The following is a 16,621-nucleotide window of genomic DNA, read 5'->3' as shown; positions in this document are numbered from 1 at the left end:
AGTTTTGTACGGGCAATGGATCTGAATGGGCGTGGGTTTTCCTCAAGGAAAAGTTTGGCAACACCTTGTCGGAGGCCAAGATCAAGGCTGGTGTCTTTGTTGGACCGCAAATCCGACAGATTATGAAGGACGAAACTTTTCCGACAACTCTAAACCCCAAAGAGCTGGCAGCGTGGAGGAGCTTCAAAGCTGTGACGGACAACTTCTTGGGGAACGAGCGCGCGGACAACTATGAAGAAATAGTGCAGCAGCTGCTGGAGTCCTTCAGGAAACTTGGCTCCAGGATGTCCCTGAAAATCCATTTCCTACACCAGCACCTGAACTTCTTCCCTGACAACTTGGGAGCAGTCTCGGACGAGCACGGCGAGCGATTCCACCAAGAGATTTCACTCATGGAGACGCGTTACCAAGGGCGGCACAACCCGAACATGATGGGCGATTTCTGCTGGTTCCTGCATCGTGAAACTGACACAGAGCAGCACAAACGCAAAGCCAAATGCCTAAAGCATTTTTAATTCCATTCTCGTGGAGTTTTTCTGTAATTTCTATAATTTTGAAGCATTCATGATGAAATAAATGAATAAATGAATTTTTGTAAATTTCATTGAAATCCTGACTTCTAGGCAATGGGAATATTTCTGTTACTGAAAATCCTGACGTGATACAGCAAAACGGTTATGATTTTTGAAATCAGCGTACCCAAATTAGTCTAAATCACTTTACACATCTCCAGTAAAAAATTTTTGTTGTTCAGTGTAAGCTATAGCACGTATCCTGTTTCCTTATTTTAATGTCCACAACATTGTTTTGTGACCTTTAAAGGTTATGCAAAGGTCAAATTTTTAAAGTTGTTGAACGAAACCGGGTTTTCGACATTTTGCAGCTCATAACCTTTCACCCGAACCACATCATGTTGATCATTTTTATAACTAGGTCAAAAATTATCACATTGTCTCATCCTTGACTTCTGAAACAATCTACATCGTCAAATACCGCTCGTGAACCATTGTCGTCTTCAGACTTGTTTTTCTTATTTTTGAGGTCCTGATATTTGGTCATTTTCTTGATTTTTACATTATTTAAGCCAAAATCGCTGAGTACTGATATCTCAATCAGCAGCACTGTATTTTTCCTTTGTTCCTGAGAACGATGTCTGGTCACAAGGCTTTGTTTTGTATGTTCACGCTTGATGGGATCAGGTCGTACGTGAGCGTAACGTCCTCACTTTCAATGATTGTCCCTGGTTCGTGTTTCCATGAGTTTTCTGGAACTGGCATGTTGAAATTTTGATATGCCAATAAAATCACTTTGCACAAATTGTTGTGCCGTTGTGTGGAAAGTTGTTCTGATAATAGTTTTTTGCATTGCGAAAGCAGGTTACGAGTACTTTGTTTCTGTCGTGCAGAACCAACACTTGTCCGTCTGGCTTAATCCCACCATCTTTTTTAATCCATTGGTGTAATGTCCTTGATCTTGGGCATTTATTATTATTCGTTCTCCATCCCAGTTGAGCTGACCTCTTCTTGGTCGATCCCAACTCGGTCCAATTATTTTTGTATTTTCCTGTGCTTTGGTCGTTCTCCCACTTGGTGTATATTTGTTGATATTTATTTTTTACATCTTTCTCGTCTTCTTTGCAATCCTTGGGGCTGTACTCGTTGCTGTGTCACTTTCCTGTGTGATATCTTCGATTCACACCTGTTTTTGGAAATTCCTTGCAAGGTGAGTTCGGGATACTTTTTCAGGTTTGTTGTGTTCATGTTTGATTACAAATTGAATCTGATAGTCTGTTGAGCATTTCATACTCTGCTAGTCATACCCTCGTCGCTCTGTGCACCTGGTTGAGTTCCATCAGGCCACTCCCTCCCTCTCGTCAAGGCAGGTACGTTCTCAGGATGCACTGGTTTTTGTAGAACATTTTGTGGATGGTCAGTTTTCTTATTTTCATGTCTAACATTGATTTATGATTGGTGCCACTTTATTATTCCGCAGCTGTATTGGAATACTGGTAATGCGAGTTCGTTTATGGCTTTGATTTTGTTTCTTGGGGAGAGGTAGGTTTTCTGGATCAGCTTCCTTCTTCATAGGCATTCTTTAGCGATTGTTTTGCGGATCAATTTTATGTTGTTTTTGTTGGTTTACTACCTTCCATAAATGTGCACTTGGCACACTTATAGAGTCCAAATTCCATATAAATGTCCTCAGAGAACCATTTTACTAATTTTAAACATTTGGTCAATTTTTATCATTTGTTGCAAAGAGCCTTAAATCATCCATAGTTTTTTTGAAAGGACTTTGCAGGTGTCACCTCACCTTTCCTGTTTCTTTGGATGTTCTTCTATTGGTTGTTAGGATGTATCCATGTCTGTTTTTTGATGAGGTTACACAGTGGGTCCAGAGCCAGACAAAACAAGAGGAGGGGAAGACTGTCTCCCTGGAAGATCCCATGGCACATCTTCACATCTGGTATTTCAATATTTCCTTCTGAGTTCTGTCATGTCACTGTGGTATTCCAGAGTTCCATTGCTTTCTCAGTTTGATTATATATATTTGCATGCATTTTATCATCCATGTGGGAAACTGTCAAAAGCTTTCTTATGCTTATGTCTAATATGCATATGACTTTTATATCCAGGCTGTGGACAATTTGGTTCTGCACATTTTGCAATTTAAGTACAGCCTTGTTCAGTAGTAGGTGGTCAATCGTTCAATGACATCCTCTTTGTTCTGTCTCACACTCCTTGTGTTAGGTGATGTGTGCATGCACAGGTGTCTGTGCTGGTTGTTTTTGACATGTACTGATAGAGGACACGCTCAATGTATGAGCCGAGTAATCCTCACTTGTTCAAAGTGCTGTTTGCAGTGTCCGTAATAAATACGATTGGATCTGAACCTAACCTTGTGGCATTGAAGAAAGGTCATGCTGGCAGAGGAAGAGGACTGATAGACCATGCACTTGGGTGAGAGAGAGAGGTTTGTAAAATATGCTTTACAAAGAGAAGGAATAGATCCTGAGGTACTTGACATTTTAATGCTTATAAAAAGCTTTTAAAGGAAAAAGCATGCGTCAATGAAAAGTCGAGATATTGAGAAAAGGGAGACAGGCAAAGGAAGTACAAGAAGGCAGAATGAGTGTTTGAAAAGTTGTGTTTTTAATTTGTTCTGAAGTGAGAATAGGATAACGTTGAAGATGCAGAAAGGACAAAAAGTTTGGGGGTAGAGGAAGATATGGAACGACAACCTCAGAACAGACGATTTTGCTCCCCGCTACAAAACAAATTAGACAACAAGACACGATACAACATGGAAAATTTAAAGAAAACAGCAACATGGGGATGAAACTCCCCCCCCCCCCCAAAAAAAAAAAAATTAACACAGGGGATCCGGTTCAGAAAACTTAGCTTTGAGGTGGAAGGAGCAAATGCAGATTGGACTTGCATGTGGAACAACGTGGTGGATATAAAAGAGCAGACTCGTGGCCCACGTTTATCATGGGGGGGGGGGGGTACACCAAATTTGAAATGTCGTCTGAAAAGCACCATCTGTATGGAACGTTTAAAGAAACCAGTGGAGTGGTGCATAGTTTTTATTCCAAAATTAAACTGGTGGCTCACATCAGTCTGTGACAACGTACAATTGCTCGATCGGGTGCATGTTGCCATACAAGTTCATAAAATCTCCATTGAATATTATTTTTCACCAGTGTCATTAAATATCAGTAACATCTCTTATTGTAATGATCACCGAGAACCTGCACAGGCTCTTGCTGCAAGACCACACATGTTTACGACAAATTACAAATGTCGCAAATCTTTTTCTCCATGCATTTTAGCAGTTCACGTGATATGAAGAAAGTGAAAACACACCTGAAGAGGTTAAAATGCCTAGTTACATAAAAATGCAACAGGCATTGGTTAGATTGATGAAAGTTCCGATATACAATTTCATCAATACAAATGACTTCTCATGCATTCTTCCACAAATAATAATTTGATCATTTGACAATGCCAGAGCAAAGACGTCACCAGGTGCAATCAATGAAAGCGGTCTGGAAGCAAATTGCTTGTTGCCCTTCAGCACCTCCACAATGATGTGATAAAACCAAGCAGGTCATTATAAAAATCATTAGGTTATGCTGCCATTCCACAGCGATTCACTCATCTTCGTTCCTTTTACAAGTGAAAAATGAAAAATCTTCACCAACATTCAGGCAACTTTGAAAATTTTTTGGCCCTTTTATGGAAATTGCAGTCTCCAGCTTCCCATTGGGGTCAGACTTGTCCTCACAGCCTACCTGCTGGCAGACAGGAGGATAATTTGATGGCTCGTGAAGGAAATACTCACCATAACTCTTCACCCAATAACCTTTTAATCGACACAATGTTTGTATGCAATAATATAAACCTGACATGAAACATCATTCATCAATTCTTTTATTGCATCACTGATGCAACCAGAAATTTAAGCCAATATTACAACATGGCTTCAAAACACAATAAAGAGCAGACGAGAACAGAGACCAAGAAACCGTTGATGTTTAAAGATGAGGAATTTCCACTTTACATTCAGGACCTCAAATAGTAATCTATTACGTGTCGGTGGTCGCCTTTGGGGGGAGGGGGTAGGACAGAAAAAAACCAACAGTGATGAATGCAGCTTTCCCCATGGCTCACGCACTCTTACTGAGGAACTCAAGAGCCATGTCACGCTCTTCCACCAATTCCTTGGCACTTTCATCCATCTTTTCACGTGAGAAGGGGTTAATTGACAACCCTTCCACCACTGTCCACGTTTTATCCTGCAGGCACAAGGTAAGTCAGGACAAAGCAATATAAATAAACCAAGCAGATTGCTTTTGCATCAACCAAGTTCCTAAAACAATCATGAGAATGAATGCTGCAGTTAAAGCAATGCATTTGCAAAATATTGGTGTGTACATGCATTTCATAAGCAGTGGTGGGCCAGCAGAAATTCCTTGAAGTTCCATTCACTCTTTAATGGAATTTTTTATTTCCCCTACATTGCAGTGAAAAATTAAATGAGTAACAGGCATCCAGAACCATCCTCGCCAACGTTATGGAATGTGGACTGAGGCCCTTGTGCAAATAGATGAAAGACCACTGAAAGTTCTGGTCAACACAAAGTTAAGGATATTTTAGTCCTAATCTTCTACGTTGTCCATTTTTCCACACTGCTGAGACACCATGTATGAGATTAGAGATTGTGCAAGCCTAATTTTCTTGAGATAAGAAATGCTTTCAAGTAAATAGAGCCCAAGCCTTGCTTCTTCCTGAGAAATAGTTTCCTGGGAATTCCGAGAAAAGCGATTCAAGATTCCTGCCCTTTCCCAGTTTGAGGATGGAAAATTTGGCCTCCAACGATGTCGAGGTTTTTTTTTTTTTGTATACATTGTCGAGGCTCGTGTGAGAGCTAACACACAACACACAGCAAGGGGGGCATGAGATGAGGGGCGGGAGTGGGAAGGACCAAACAGTGGGGAACAGAGACATTAGGAGATCTGTGGAAGGGAGAGGGATGGGGCGAGAAACATGGGGAAGACAAGATGGACATTACAGGGACTTTCAGGAAGGAAAGCAGGGAATTTGAAGGAGGTGGGTTTGGGTGGATTATCGGGGGTAGAAAAGATCGAGGATTTGGATGGTGGACGATAAGAGGTGGTGGTGAACAGCTGTTTTGAAGTCCTGGAGGGAAGAGGGTTCCGGTTTCGATGCCAGGGTTCCGGTTTTGGAGCAGCGAGAGGTCTCCTTCGGGGCTCCCTGCTGACGTTCTCAAAGCTAAGTTTCCGGTTGTTATTTGTCCCGTTTTAACTGTTTAATTTTCTCACCTACATGTTACTGTGTGTTGCTTGTTCGGTTTTGTTTCAAAAATCGTGCTATTTTGTGAGTATTTTTGTCGACGTTCTTCCCTGGTGCTTGAGGCCTACCGGTTCCACTCGGTGTTCGATCATTTTTTTTTGTTTGTTTGTTTTTTCTCCCCATTACCTTCAATTTCTATCCTCCCCACTTTCCAAACATCCCCCATTCTCCCAACTAATCTCTTTCTTATCTCAAAAAATAAAAAAATAAAAAAACATAAAAAAATACCCGACAACAACAACAACACGCTCACCTTCTCCCGATTCTGCTTCTTCTTCTTCTTCCTCTTAACTTCCTCCTCGTCTTCCTCGATTTTTTTTTTACACTTCCATGACCTAATCTGTTGAACTCTCTCATACATTATTTTTAACAACAAAAACGATCTTATAATGCTTCATCTTCCTCTCTCACACATGTGGTACTCTTTACTGTTTCACAATGCACTACTCTTCTGCTATTTTAACAGACTGCTCTCATTTCGACCTCTCCTTCATTCCTTGCCTAAAAAAATCCAACTATTACAGCGCTTCTTCTCTCCATGCTCTGAATTCGCCTTCATTGCATCCATCAAGAATTGTGTTAAATCGCATCTCTGACCTAAAATTTTTAAAAACCACAGTTTGCCATGGATGCTCACTTTCCATCAACCATTCTTTTTTTCCAACTTCAGTGCCAACTCACCCCCCTCACCCCTCACTCTCACTCTCAAAGCAACCATCCCACTCTTCTCCCTCCAATCCTCCCTCTCACCTCTCTCAAAAATTCCCCCCTCACCTTTCTCCCACCTTTCATCCACCTCACTCTTCCTTCTCAAAGTTGCCCCCCCTCTCATCCACCAACCTGCCTCCCTCCACTGCCCTCTCACCTCCATCTCTTCACTCCACCTCCTCAACTGCCTTCTTCCTTGTCTCTTGTCCCCCCTCTCCCCCAGCACCACAGAGCCTTTTCTCCTCCTCATTCGGCCCCATCCCCTCGCTATTCTGCAATACCCCACACTCCTTCAGCAACCCTCCTTACCTGCCCCCCTCGTCCCTTGTCCTACCTATACTTTCATTTGGTGTATTTCCATTTTTGTTCAGAATCATCAATCATGTAGTATTGTCTTGAAAACTTGCTGTCAAGTTGTTAATATTTCACCAAAATTAATTTTGCTGTAAACACTAATATATAACTAATCATGATATTACGTATTTATACACTTGAATTTGAAAATGCCTGCAGTGTATGAACAATACAGGTAACTCTGCATGCATGTAAGTCAGCCTTATTAAGTCGAATAATCGCACAAGTTTAAACAAATTTTGAAACCGTATTATGCAAGACGTGTTATTTACCTTCTGTGAGGCAGATTTGTTCTACATCGAACAGATTTCTGTGGTCCCAAGAGATTCAAGTTAAGCAGAGTTACCTGTACTTATAATTTGTAGCATTTCTTTATCGTTCATCATCTTGCAAATTGATGGAACACTGTTGACAGAAATAAAATAGCAAGTCAAACCTACTGCGATTTTTCATGGACTGTTTCTTCACAAGATTGTACCAGTTGAATACTTAACATAAGCATTTTGACATGAACGTGCTTCATAGATTCATCCAATAATTGCATAGCAGGCCTGTGCAATTAACTATTCTTTGCCCATAAAAAAGGGTCATTTCAATTGTTAAGATATTTTTGAAATCTGATACAATCATTTTGGCATAGTCACTTTTTGGTGTGTTTGAGAGCGTGTTGGGTGGTAACTATGATGATAAATTACATGTAGGTATCGGTGTTTGTTGTTTTTGTTTGTTATGGGTGAGATGATAATGTGGTGAGATGAAAAAAGTAAAGATGGGTGAGGTGGGGAGGGATGGGTAGGGGCAGGTATGGATCAAATTGAGGCCCCAACTTAGGCCTATGGACTCGAGATTTTTATTTGGCTCGACTTCATGTCATAAGCCTACACAGGCCGAGTTTCTCCCAAACTTACTCTGAGTTTCCCGTGTAATGAGTACATGCATTTTAACATTTTATCACTTTCAACCCCATTGATTCTATAATCAAGATCTTTGGCCGAGTAAAACATGAGAATAAATATATATGTCCAGTGATGTATCCCTTCATTCATGCATGCTGCTACGGCGGTAGCGCACGCACCGCGCGTTATCCAGAGTGAAACAAAATGGCGCCTATAGCCGAGTTGTCGCTACTCTCTATATATAGGTACTCTAGTCCTACCCTCCCCTCCCCCTCCACCTCCTGCACCCAAAGCCTCCTCCCCTACCTCTTCATTAAAAGTGTGGACCTCAAATATCCGGGGCCTTCGTCAAACCTTTCAGATCTTTCCATACAGGTTGCCACTGACAAACCAGACATTATCTGCCTAACAGAAACTTTCCTCTCCCAAGACGTGTCTGACTCCCAAGTATCTCTCCCCGGTTACTCCCTCTTACGGTATGACAGACCTGAGCCTCGTCCTGGTGGAGGTGTTGCTCTCTTCATCAAAGACTCTATTCCTCACTCTCCATGCACTGCTCTCACTCCCCCACACCCCCAGGAATACCTCTGGCTTCGGCTTCCCCTCCACTCCCACCTCTTGTTTATATGTGTACTGTACCGTCCACCGAACAGTGATGACTCCATCTACACCTCACTATCCGAAAACATGGACCATCTTCTATCTTCTCATCCAAACTCTCTCTTCCTCTTATGTGGTGACTTCAATTGTCATCATGCCAGTTGGCTCGGTGTGGGTACCTCTCTCACCTGCCATGGCACCTCAGCAAAAGCTTTCTGCGACTCATTGGGACTGACTCAATCGGTCAACTTCCCGACCCGGATCTCAACCAATGGTACTCCATCTCTTCTGGATCTGATTTTGACAAATTTCCCTGACAATATCTGCTGCTCTTCCTTAGCTCCAATTGGTTCTTCTGACCACATCCTTGTCAAAGTGGACATCTCTCTGGCTGTTATCAGAGAACCACCTCACCGCCGTCGAGTCTGGCATTTCACTCAGGCCGACTGGCAGGGTCTCCAAGCAGCCATCAAACTTACAGACTGGTCTCCTATCACTACTTTCTCAAACATCAACTCATCCTGGGAATTCTTTCAAAGAAACTTGCTCTCCCTCATGCACAGATTTATCCCCTCTCATGTTCAGTTGTCTTAGCCTTCCTCCCGCCCTTGGTTTACTGAAGCTTGTGGCGAGGCAGTTGTCCTGAAACAACTTGCCTTTGCCTCATGGAAAGCAAACCCAACTGAGGGCAATCTCAGTTCTTTCCACAAAGCTCGGAACAAGTGTGTTTCTACCCTCAGGAGAGCCAGAAAACAACATCTTTCTCATCTCAAGTCTGAACTCTCAAACCTCTCTCCCTCCTCAAAATCCTGGTGGCATTTAATCAAATCTGTTTCTGGTGTATGTTCCCCCTCCATCCCCTCCCTTACCTCAAATGGCCGCACTGCTGATTCCACACGTGATAAAGCTGAATGTCTAAACTCGGTGTTTGCAGCTAAATCTTGTGTCCTAAACCCATCACTATCTCTACCCACTTTACCCAGTCGCACCCAACTGTCCCTGGACTCTGTGTCCTTTTCTCCTAACAAGGTGGAGAGCTTGCTTTCAAACCTCGAGTCAGATTCTGCAACCGGTCCAGACGTTATCAGCCCACGTGTCCTCAAAGCCTGCTCTTCTGCTCTTGCTCACCCTCTCTCTGTTCTATTCACCCTCTCATTTTCCCAAGGTCATCTGCCATCTGCTTGGAAATCTGCTAACATCACTGCCCTGCATAAAAAAGGTGCAAAAACAGATCCCTGTAACTACAGACCAATCAGCCTTCTCCCAATCATCAGCAAGGTGATGGAATCCATCATTGCTTCAGACATGAAATCCTTCCTCTTCTCCAATGGCTTGATTTCCAATCATCAATTTGGCTTCAGACCAGGTCACTCTACCCTGGATATGCTGCTTCTGCTCTCCCATCAATGGATGGAGGTCCTCAATGCCAGACAGGAAATCTGAGCCGTATCCCTGGACATATCACGTGCTTTTGACACAGTCTGGCACCCTGCCCTACTCACCAAACTCTCTTCCCATGGTATTCAAGGCCATCTCCACTCATGGCTCGCAGACTTCCTCTCCTGTCGCAGTCAACGTGTGGCCCTAAATGGAGTTCTTTCATCCCCTCTTCCTGTGCAGGCTGGAGTTCCTCAAGGTAGCGTTCTGGGCCCTGTTCTTTTTCTGGTTTTCATCAATGATCTCTCGGACTCTCTGGAAAATCCTCTATTTCTCTTTGCCGACGACTCCACCCTCTGCCGTACCACCTGTCATCCCTCAGACCGGCAAGCAGCAGCTTCTTCGCTCACTGCAGATCTGGATAAAATCACAAACTGGTCCAACACGTGGAACATGTCTTTCAATCCAGACAAATCTCACACTCTCACTATGTCTCTTCGAAAGGACCGTTTACAAAACCCCCCATCCACTTTCTCAACAATCCTCTGGAAGAAGTCTTTTCTTTCAAGCTTCTAGGTCTCACTATCTGCCATGACCTTTCCTGGGAAAGTCACATTTCCAACCTCGCCTCAAAAGCCAGTCGCCGACTTGGAATCCTCCGTCGTGCTAAGTCCTTCCTCGGCCCTCTTGAGCTCCTGACCACTTACAAAGCTTTTGTCCGTAGCCTGATGGAGTACTGCTCTCCCCTCTGGGCTGGTGCTCCTGCCTCCCACCTTTCTCGGCTTCACGCTGTCGAAACCAGGGCATTTAAGATCATCGGCATCTCCCGCAATGAAGCTGAGTCTTTGGGCCTCTCACTCAATCACCGCAGGTTGGTCGGTGGTCTTTGTGTCTTCTACCGACTCCTCTCCAGCCTTGCCCCCCCTGCTCTCTCTGCGATTTGTCCCCACCACATTTCCACAGGGCGCTCAAGGTCCGCCAACAACCCCCTTCTGGTAAAACTACCAAAATCACGAATCACTGCTCATCTTCACTCTTTCATTCCTCTTTTTTCCTGCCTTTGGAATAAACTTCCTCACTCTATTCTTTCCCATTCTTCCCTCCAGGCTTTCAAAACAGCTGTTCACCACCACCTCTTATCTTCCCCCATCCAAATCCTCGATCTTTTCTACCCCCAATAATCCACCCAAGCCCACTTCCTTAATTTCTCCTGCTTTCCTACCTGAAAGTCCCTGAAATGTCAATCTTCTCTTCGCCATGTTCCCCGTCCCATGCCCATCCCTCTCCCTTCCACAGTTCACCTAATGTGTCTGTTCCCCACTGTTTTGTCCCTTCTACTCCCGCCCCTCTTGTCTCATGCCTCCTTGCTGTGAGTTGTGTGTTTGCTCCCATACGAGCCTCGACCAAGGTATACAAAAAAAAAAAAAAAAAAAATAAAGAGTGGGATTGAATAGAGTGAGGGAGTTTATTCCAAAGGCAGGAAAAAAAAAAAAGAGGAATGAAAGAGTGAAGGTGAGCAGTGAATCGTGATTTTGGTAGTTTTACCAGAAGGGGGTTGTTGGTGGACCTTGAGCGCCCTGCGGAAATGTGGTGGGGCCAAATCGCAGAGAGCAGAGGGGGCAAGGCTGGAGAGGAGACGGTGGAAGACAGAAAGACCACCGGCCAGCCTGTGGTGAGAGAATGAGAGGCCCAAAGACTCAGCCTCATTGCGGGAGATGCCAATGATCCGAAATGCCTTGGTTTCCACAGCATGAAGCAAAGAAAGGTGAGAGGCAGGAGCACCAGCCCAGAGGGGAGAGCAGTACTTCATCAGGTTGTAAGTGAAGATGTGCTTGCGCTTATGCAGTGTGCTCTATGCACCTCCTTTCCCCAACCACAAGGAAAGACTCATAAATTTGTACTTTATGGCCTTCAAAGCCACCCCACAACCAAGTTGACGAAGAAATGGTGCTCAATGGTAAAACCAAGCTTAAAACAAAGTTGCAAGATGATTGGATGGAAAAAATGGACGGCATTCCAAAAATCTATTTTCTGCAGGCATGGGTTGCAGCGTTTCATGCAGCAGGAACTTTTCTTCTTCTTTTTCCCCCTGCCCTCACTTTTTGTCCCTGCTCCTCCGACGAGTGACATGAAAAATAGGACCACTGTAACAGGAAAAAATAGGACGTGAAGCTTATCTGGGCCCTGGCCTAATGTTGCAACCCAAATTTGGGAACATTCTGACTAGTGGAGCTGGAGAAAGGTTTTTGAAGGAATTTACCAAGTCTGCCATTTTCACCCACAAAGTCACACGACCAGAGCAAGCTTTGCAATCCCTCTTCAGTCAGAAGCAGAACCTTGCTGCCAGATTTCACCCGGATAAGTCGAAATATGACACGGACAGACAGATGATACCTTATCTGGAATTCCAATTCCAGACTAGATGGATGCGCATGAAGAAATGCCAAAAAATTAAAATAGAAATTTTTTTGAAAAAAAAAGTGCAAATTTTTTTTTCTCTAACATTTTGGGGGTCAGGGGTTGGAAATCACTTAAAAACATGTAGAAATGCAAAAAACAAAAATTTTTCAAATAAAATCAAAATTCTTTTTTAAAAAAAGTTGCAAAATTTTCCGTTTTTTTTTTTTCTCCAACATTTTTTTTTTGGGGGTTGGAAATCACTTAAAACATGTAGAAATGCAAAAACAAAAATTCAAATATTTTTTCAAAATGGCCGCCATAGCGGCCATATTGGACTTTGGACCAAGTCCAAAATCTAATGGCATTATCCTTGGACAATACCTAATCCCCCACCAAGTTTCGTCAAAATCCGTCGAGGAGTTTTTCCATAATACTGTTCACAAACAAACAAACAAGCAGTCATAGACTAGTACTTACGAAATTATCAACTTGACCTCTGACCTTGTCTAATAAAAGCTGTCTCGAGAGAAGGTAGCGACGCAAACCAGAAGTTTCTACGATGATTCTGCACCAAATCAACAAAAATAAAAAAATAAAAAACCGAATGTTTTGGATGTTTGACCTCACTGTGACCTTGACCTTTGACCAAAATCTAATCAGCGCGAGCCACCACCCTCCTGAATCACGTGGTGTAATTTGACATTGGTAGCTTCTTCCGTTCGAGTTATCGTGCCGACAAACAAACAAACAAAAACAGAAACAGAAGTCATCAATATACTTACGAAATCTTTAGATTTCGTAAGTAACAAACAGAAAGGGGTGAAACCGTAACCTCCGATCTTCGATGGCGGAGGTCAATAAGCTAAAAATGAGCTCCGACCGACCAACCATCTGCCCATGTACTTTTCCATACAGGAAATTTCAAAAACTATTGAAGATTGAGCTTTCATATTGCAGATATTCCTCGACATAATCACAACCTGAGATCACGGCAACAATCTCGTGTGCACGATAATATTTCAAAATACGGTCAATATTTAGCTTTCACATAACACAGATCTGTTCCTCATAGTCCCAAAAGGTAAGGTACCTGGAGAATCAGTTCATCGCTCATCTTTAATTTGTTTATTTGCAAGCGCTTGAGCAGTTGACACGCAACGTTAAATGTATGAGCATCTACCCATGGAGAACCTTTTAAAACAAAGTTGCACGATTTGATGGAAAAAAAAAGTTTTCTGCAGGAATGGGTTTAGTCTTGTGGCATGGTGTTTCACATAGCAGTAATAAACGGTTTTGAACTCACTTCGCTCACCCTCAGCCGAATTACAATTATTTTTATACTTTTTGCTTTACCATTTCCTCACATTCAAGCCTTTCTTAAACACTCTCAAGATAATCAACACGAACAAACACTTGTTATTGAGCAAAAAAAAAAATCTGCATTTTTATCATGGTGCATGGAGTTTAAAATAGTGAGCAAAAATGGTCAAATAACTCAAATTTATACTTTAGGTCAAAATTCACATTCAATTGTTGTTGAAACGAGCCCCAAGTCTTTTGAAATAGTGTCATGATTTGCAATCGACAGTAAATTTCTCTATTATGCAGCTAATATCAACCGTTCGACCATATTTATTGAGGTTTTACCCTTTGGAATGTCATAAATGTCTGTTCTGGTCGACCTTGGGGTGCAAGTTTATTAGATGGGGAATCCCATCAAGCAAGCAGAGCCGGGCTGCGGCCATGAGCCGCCTCAAGATGAGACCCCACAGGGCCAAAGGAGAGCGAGGTGAGGGCACGTAAAGTCATCAGTGATGTGCACGTCTGTTAAAAGGTGAGGGTGAGAAGAAAGTGAGAGGAGAACCTGGGAGACGCCACACCAAAAGCTGCACTGAACCGGAGATCCTGAAAGCAATGCCATGCCTCACCCCACCGAGCCACAGCTCTCTCCCATCCCCCAACCCCTTCCACAGCAGCCCATTCCTGTCTGGTATGACCCAACATTCCAACACCCAAATTCACCCGACAATCTCTTTGGCCTGTCGATTCCCTGTCTGTCATGTGTGCAAGAAGCCTTAAAGAATAAATCAATAAAGGCATTCCATTTGTTTGTGGGTGCATATTCAGTTAATTGGTTAAGTGGTTTTGTCTCAAGGATTATTGTACATCGCTTCTTGTAAATTCCTTCGCCCAGGCAGTTATTGTTCTTTACCAAAACACACTTGGTCTCAGATAGTGAATTCTGGCTGTGGTGACTGCTTCATATGGTAGTTTTCCAGACCCGTTGAGGGAAATAAATTGATCACGGTGTCCACACCGTGATCTTACAAGCAAGTAAGACTGAATCACATAACGCCAACAGCGCAACACTCGGCTGCCTTGGGGCTTTCAATCTGAACAGTCACATGGACCTCAGACGCAGATCCAGCAAGGAGGTATCGAAGCGGTCAACTGTTTGTCGCTTTGACGAGACACGCCCGATTCAAACTGGGCAACCGGAACAAGCTGAAGACCGGTCCAATACTATAATACACCGTTGAAGAGGTGAAAAGGAGAGGAAACCGAACAGTCACCCTCTATGTTGATGAAGTGCAATTTCAATACATTCATAGAAAGCAAACCTTGATGGTGACAGGGAAGGAGTAGATAAGACCCTCTGGTACACCATAGTTGTTTCCATCAGAAATCACACCCATGGACACCCAATGCCCCTGAGGTGAGAGGCACAGCAATACAATAAAATGTACTCTACAAATTTTTTTTAGAATAAAAAGGACTGTTCAAGGGATTTCTAGAATTGGATTGAAGGTAATGCAAAAGACACTGGTTTTCCACATTTCACAAGGGTGTTGGTGGGGGGGGGGAGGAGGGGAAGGAGTGGCCAGAGTTGGGTGATTAAATGTTCGTATCTGAACCATGCATTTATCAGTCGTCTCAATGTCCTTGCAATTCATGTTGTGCACACAAGCACAGCACAATCACGTTGACAACAGTCACAAGACTAAACATAAAGAAATTACAAATTGCTTCTCTTGCACACCATATGAAGCAATAGTCAAATTAGGCTGTTTGTACCTCAGATGTCCCAATCCACCAGTCCCGTACGTGATCACAGATAGCTTTGGCAGCAGACATTGCACTTGATAGTTTTCGTGCTTTGATGACCGCTGCACCCCGCTGCTGTACCACCTACAATGCAGAAAACAATTAGCCTCTGCTTGAGACAGGAAAAGAATTTGTGAAAGTAAACCACTCTTTTACATCAACAATGTCACAAGTCAACATGGGAGCTTCACATATATCAAAATTAAAATAAATATCGAAAACACCAGTTGACTTGTAAAAATATTAAATTGATCAAAAACATTGACAATAGGCACAAATTCCAGTAAATCATACCTCCTCACCCGACAGCTCCAAATGAAATACCTCAATATGAAGCGAGCCATCACAAGAGACCAGGCCCTGGAAGATTCTCAACACTACCATATCTTCCAGGACCCAAATTCGGCTGATTGCATTAGATAACTGCTCGCCTCCAAGGTAAGATATCAAGCAGATATTCTCCAACCCTGCCTCACACTTCATTAGCACAACGCCACTGATTAATGCATAAATGGTATTGAATATTGATGTCCAGAATTGATGGATGATATATTGTTACGAATTTGGAAGCTTACTGCACACAACAGCCAGATCCCAAAGATCAGTTATATCGGTAAGTATGTGTTTGTAGTCAGGGTCCCATCCCTTTGTTTAATGGGTGATGAAATGTTCGTGCGCTGCAGTGTTATTTTGATAGTCAGGGTTTTCTTTTACATTTTCAACGACAACAAAACCTTCGCCTCGCTCCATCCTGACAACGCTCACGGTGGGCGGAGTTCAATGAAGGACTTGGCGTCTCTCTCGACCAATCAGAGATGCGAGCGAGTTTGCCATCGTTCGGCCAATATTACTCATCTTCCAATTTGAGGGGCAGTCCGCCGTGACACCCCCCCCCGGTCCAATCAGCGGACTTGGCACCCCTTTTGGCCAATCACAGGGGCAACGAGCGGATCGTGCGCCAAAACCGTTCAGTAAGGGAGTTAGGAGAGGGAGAGGGAGGCGGGTTACGAGAGTGAGTTCCCTCCCCCCTGGACGGGGAGTGAATAATTGATCAACACGATCTGACTGGGGGCAGTTGGGGTTTGCCTGCCGGCGCTCGCTGCCTTGTCCGCCCTCGCGCTGGTTGGCGTCCGTCCTTCACCCTCCGTCCGCTTGGAGTGGCATCGTTGTTGTGGGTTCGAGTCCTGCCGAGCCAGAACGTCAAAGACCGCACAAGGCGGACAGGTCCAAGCTGGCTCTGGTCTCCAGCTCACCTTTCGAGCTGGAAGCCTTCAATAAAGACCCGACAGGGTCCATTTCTGGGTA

At 43.5% G+C, this 16,621-nt stretch overlaps 1 protein-coding gene across 5 annotated transcripts in view; it reads right to left on the bottom strand.

Annotated features, from left to right (window-relative positions):
* Positions 1 to 3,568: 3,568 nt before the first annotated feature.
* Positions 3,569 to 16,621, bottom strand: part of MDH1 (malate dehydrogenase 1) — a 54,325-nt gene continuing 41,272 nt past the window's right edge. For 3 of the 5 annotated variants that reach the window (XM_085887693.1, XM_085887694.1, XM_085887690.1), the window contains 4 exons: positions 15,287 to 15,400; positions 14,833 to 14,922; positions 11,357 to 11,478; positions 5,344 to 7,343 (listed from right to left, as the gene is read on the bottom strand). In XM_085887693.1, the coding sequence (XP_085743819.1) occupies positions 7,271 to 7,343; positions 11,357 to 11,478; positions 14,833 to 14,922; positions 15,287 to 15,400 (399 nt within the window). In that variant the 3' untranslated portion in view covers positions 5,344 to 7,270. Of the gene's footprint in view, positions 4,298 to 4,683; positions 4,799 to 5,343; positions 7,344 to 11,356; positions 11,479 to 14,832; positions 14,923 to 15,286; positions 15,401 to 16,621 lie in introns of those variants that run through there. The other 2 variants (XM_085887691.1, XM_085887692.1) reach the window with 2 other exon arrangements.

Source organism: Eptatretus burgeri, chromosome 7 (genome assembly GCF_056783735.1).
Source record: "Eptatretus burgeri isolate ZD-2024b chromosome 7, Ebu_testis_v1, whole genome shotgun sequence".
Classification (NCBI taxonomy): Eukaryota; Metazoa; Chordata; class Myxini; order Myxiniformes; family Myxinidae; genus Eptatretus; species Eptatretus burgeri.
This window is presented reverse-complemented; position numbering and strand designations above follow the sequence as displayed.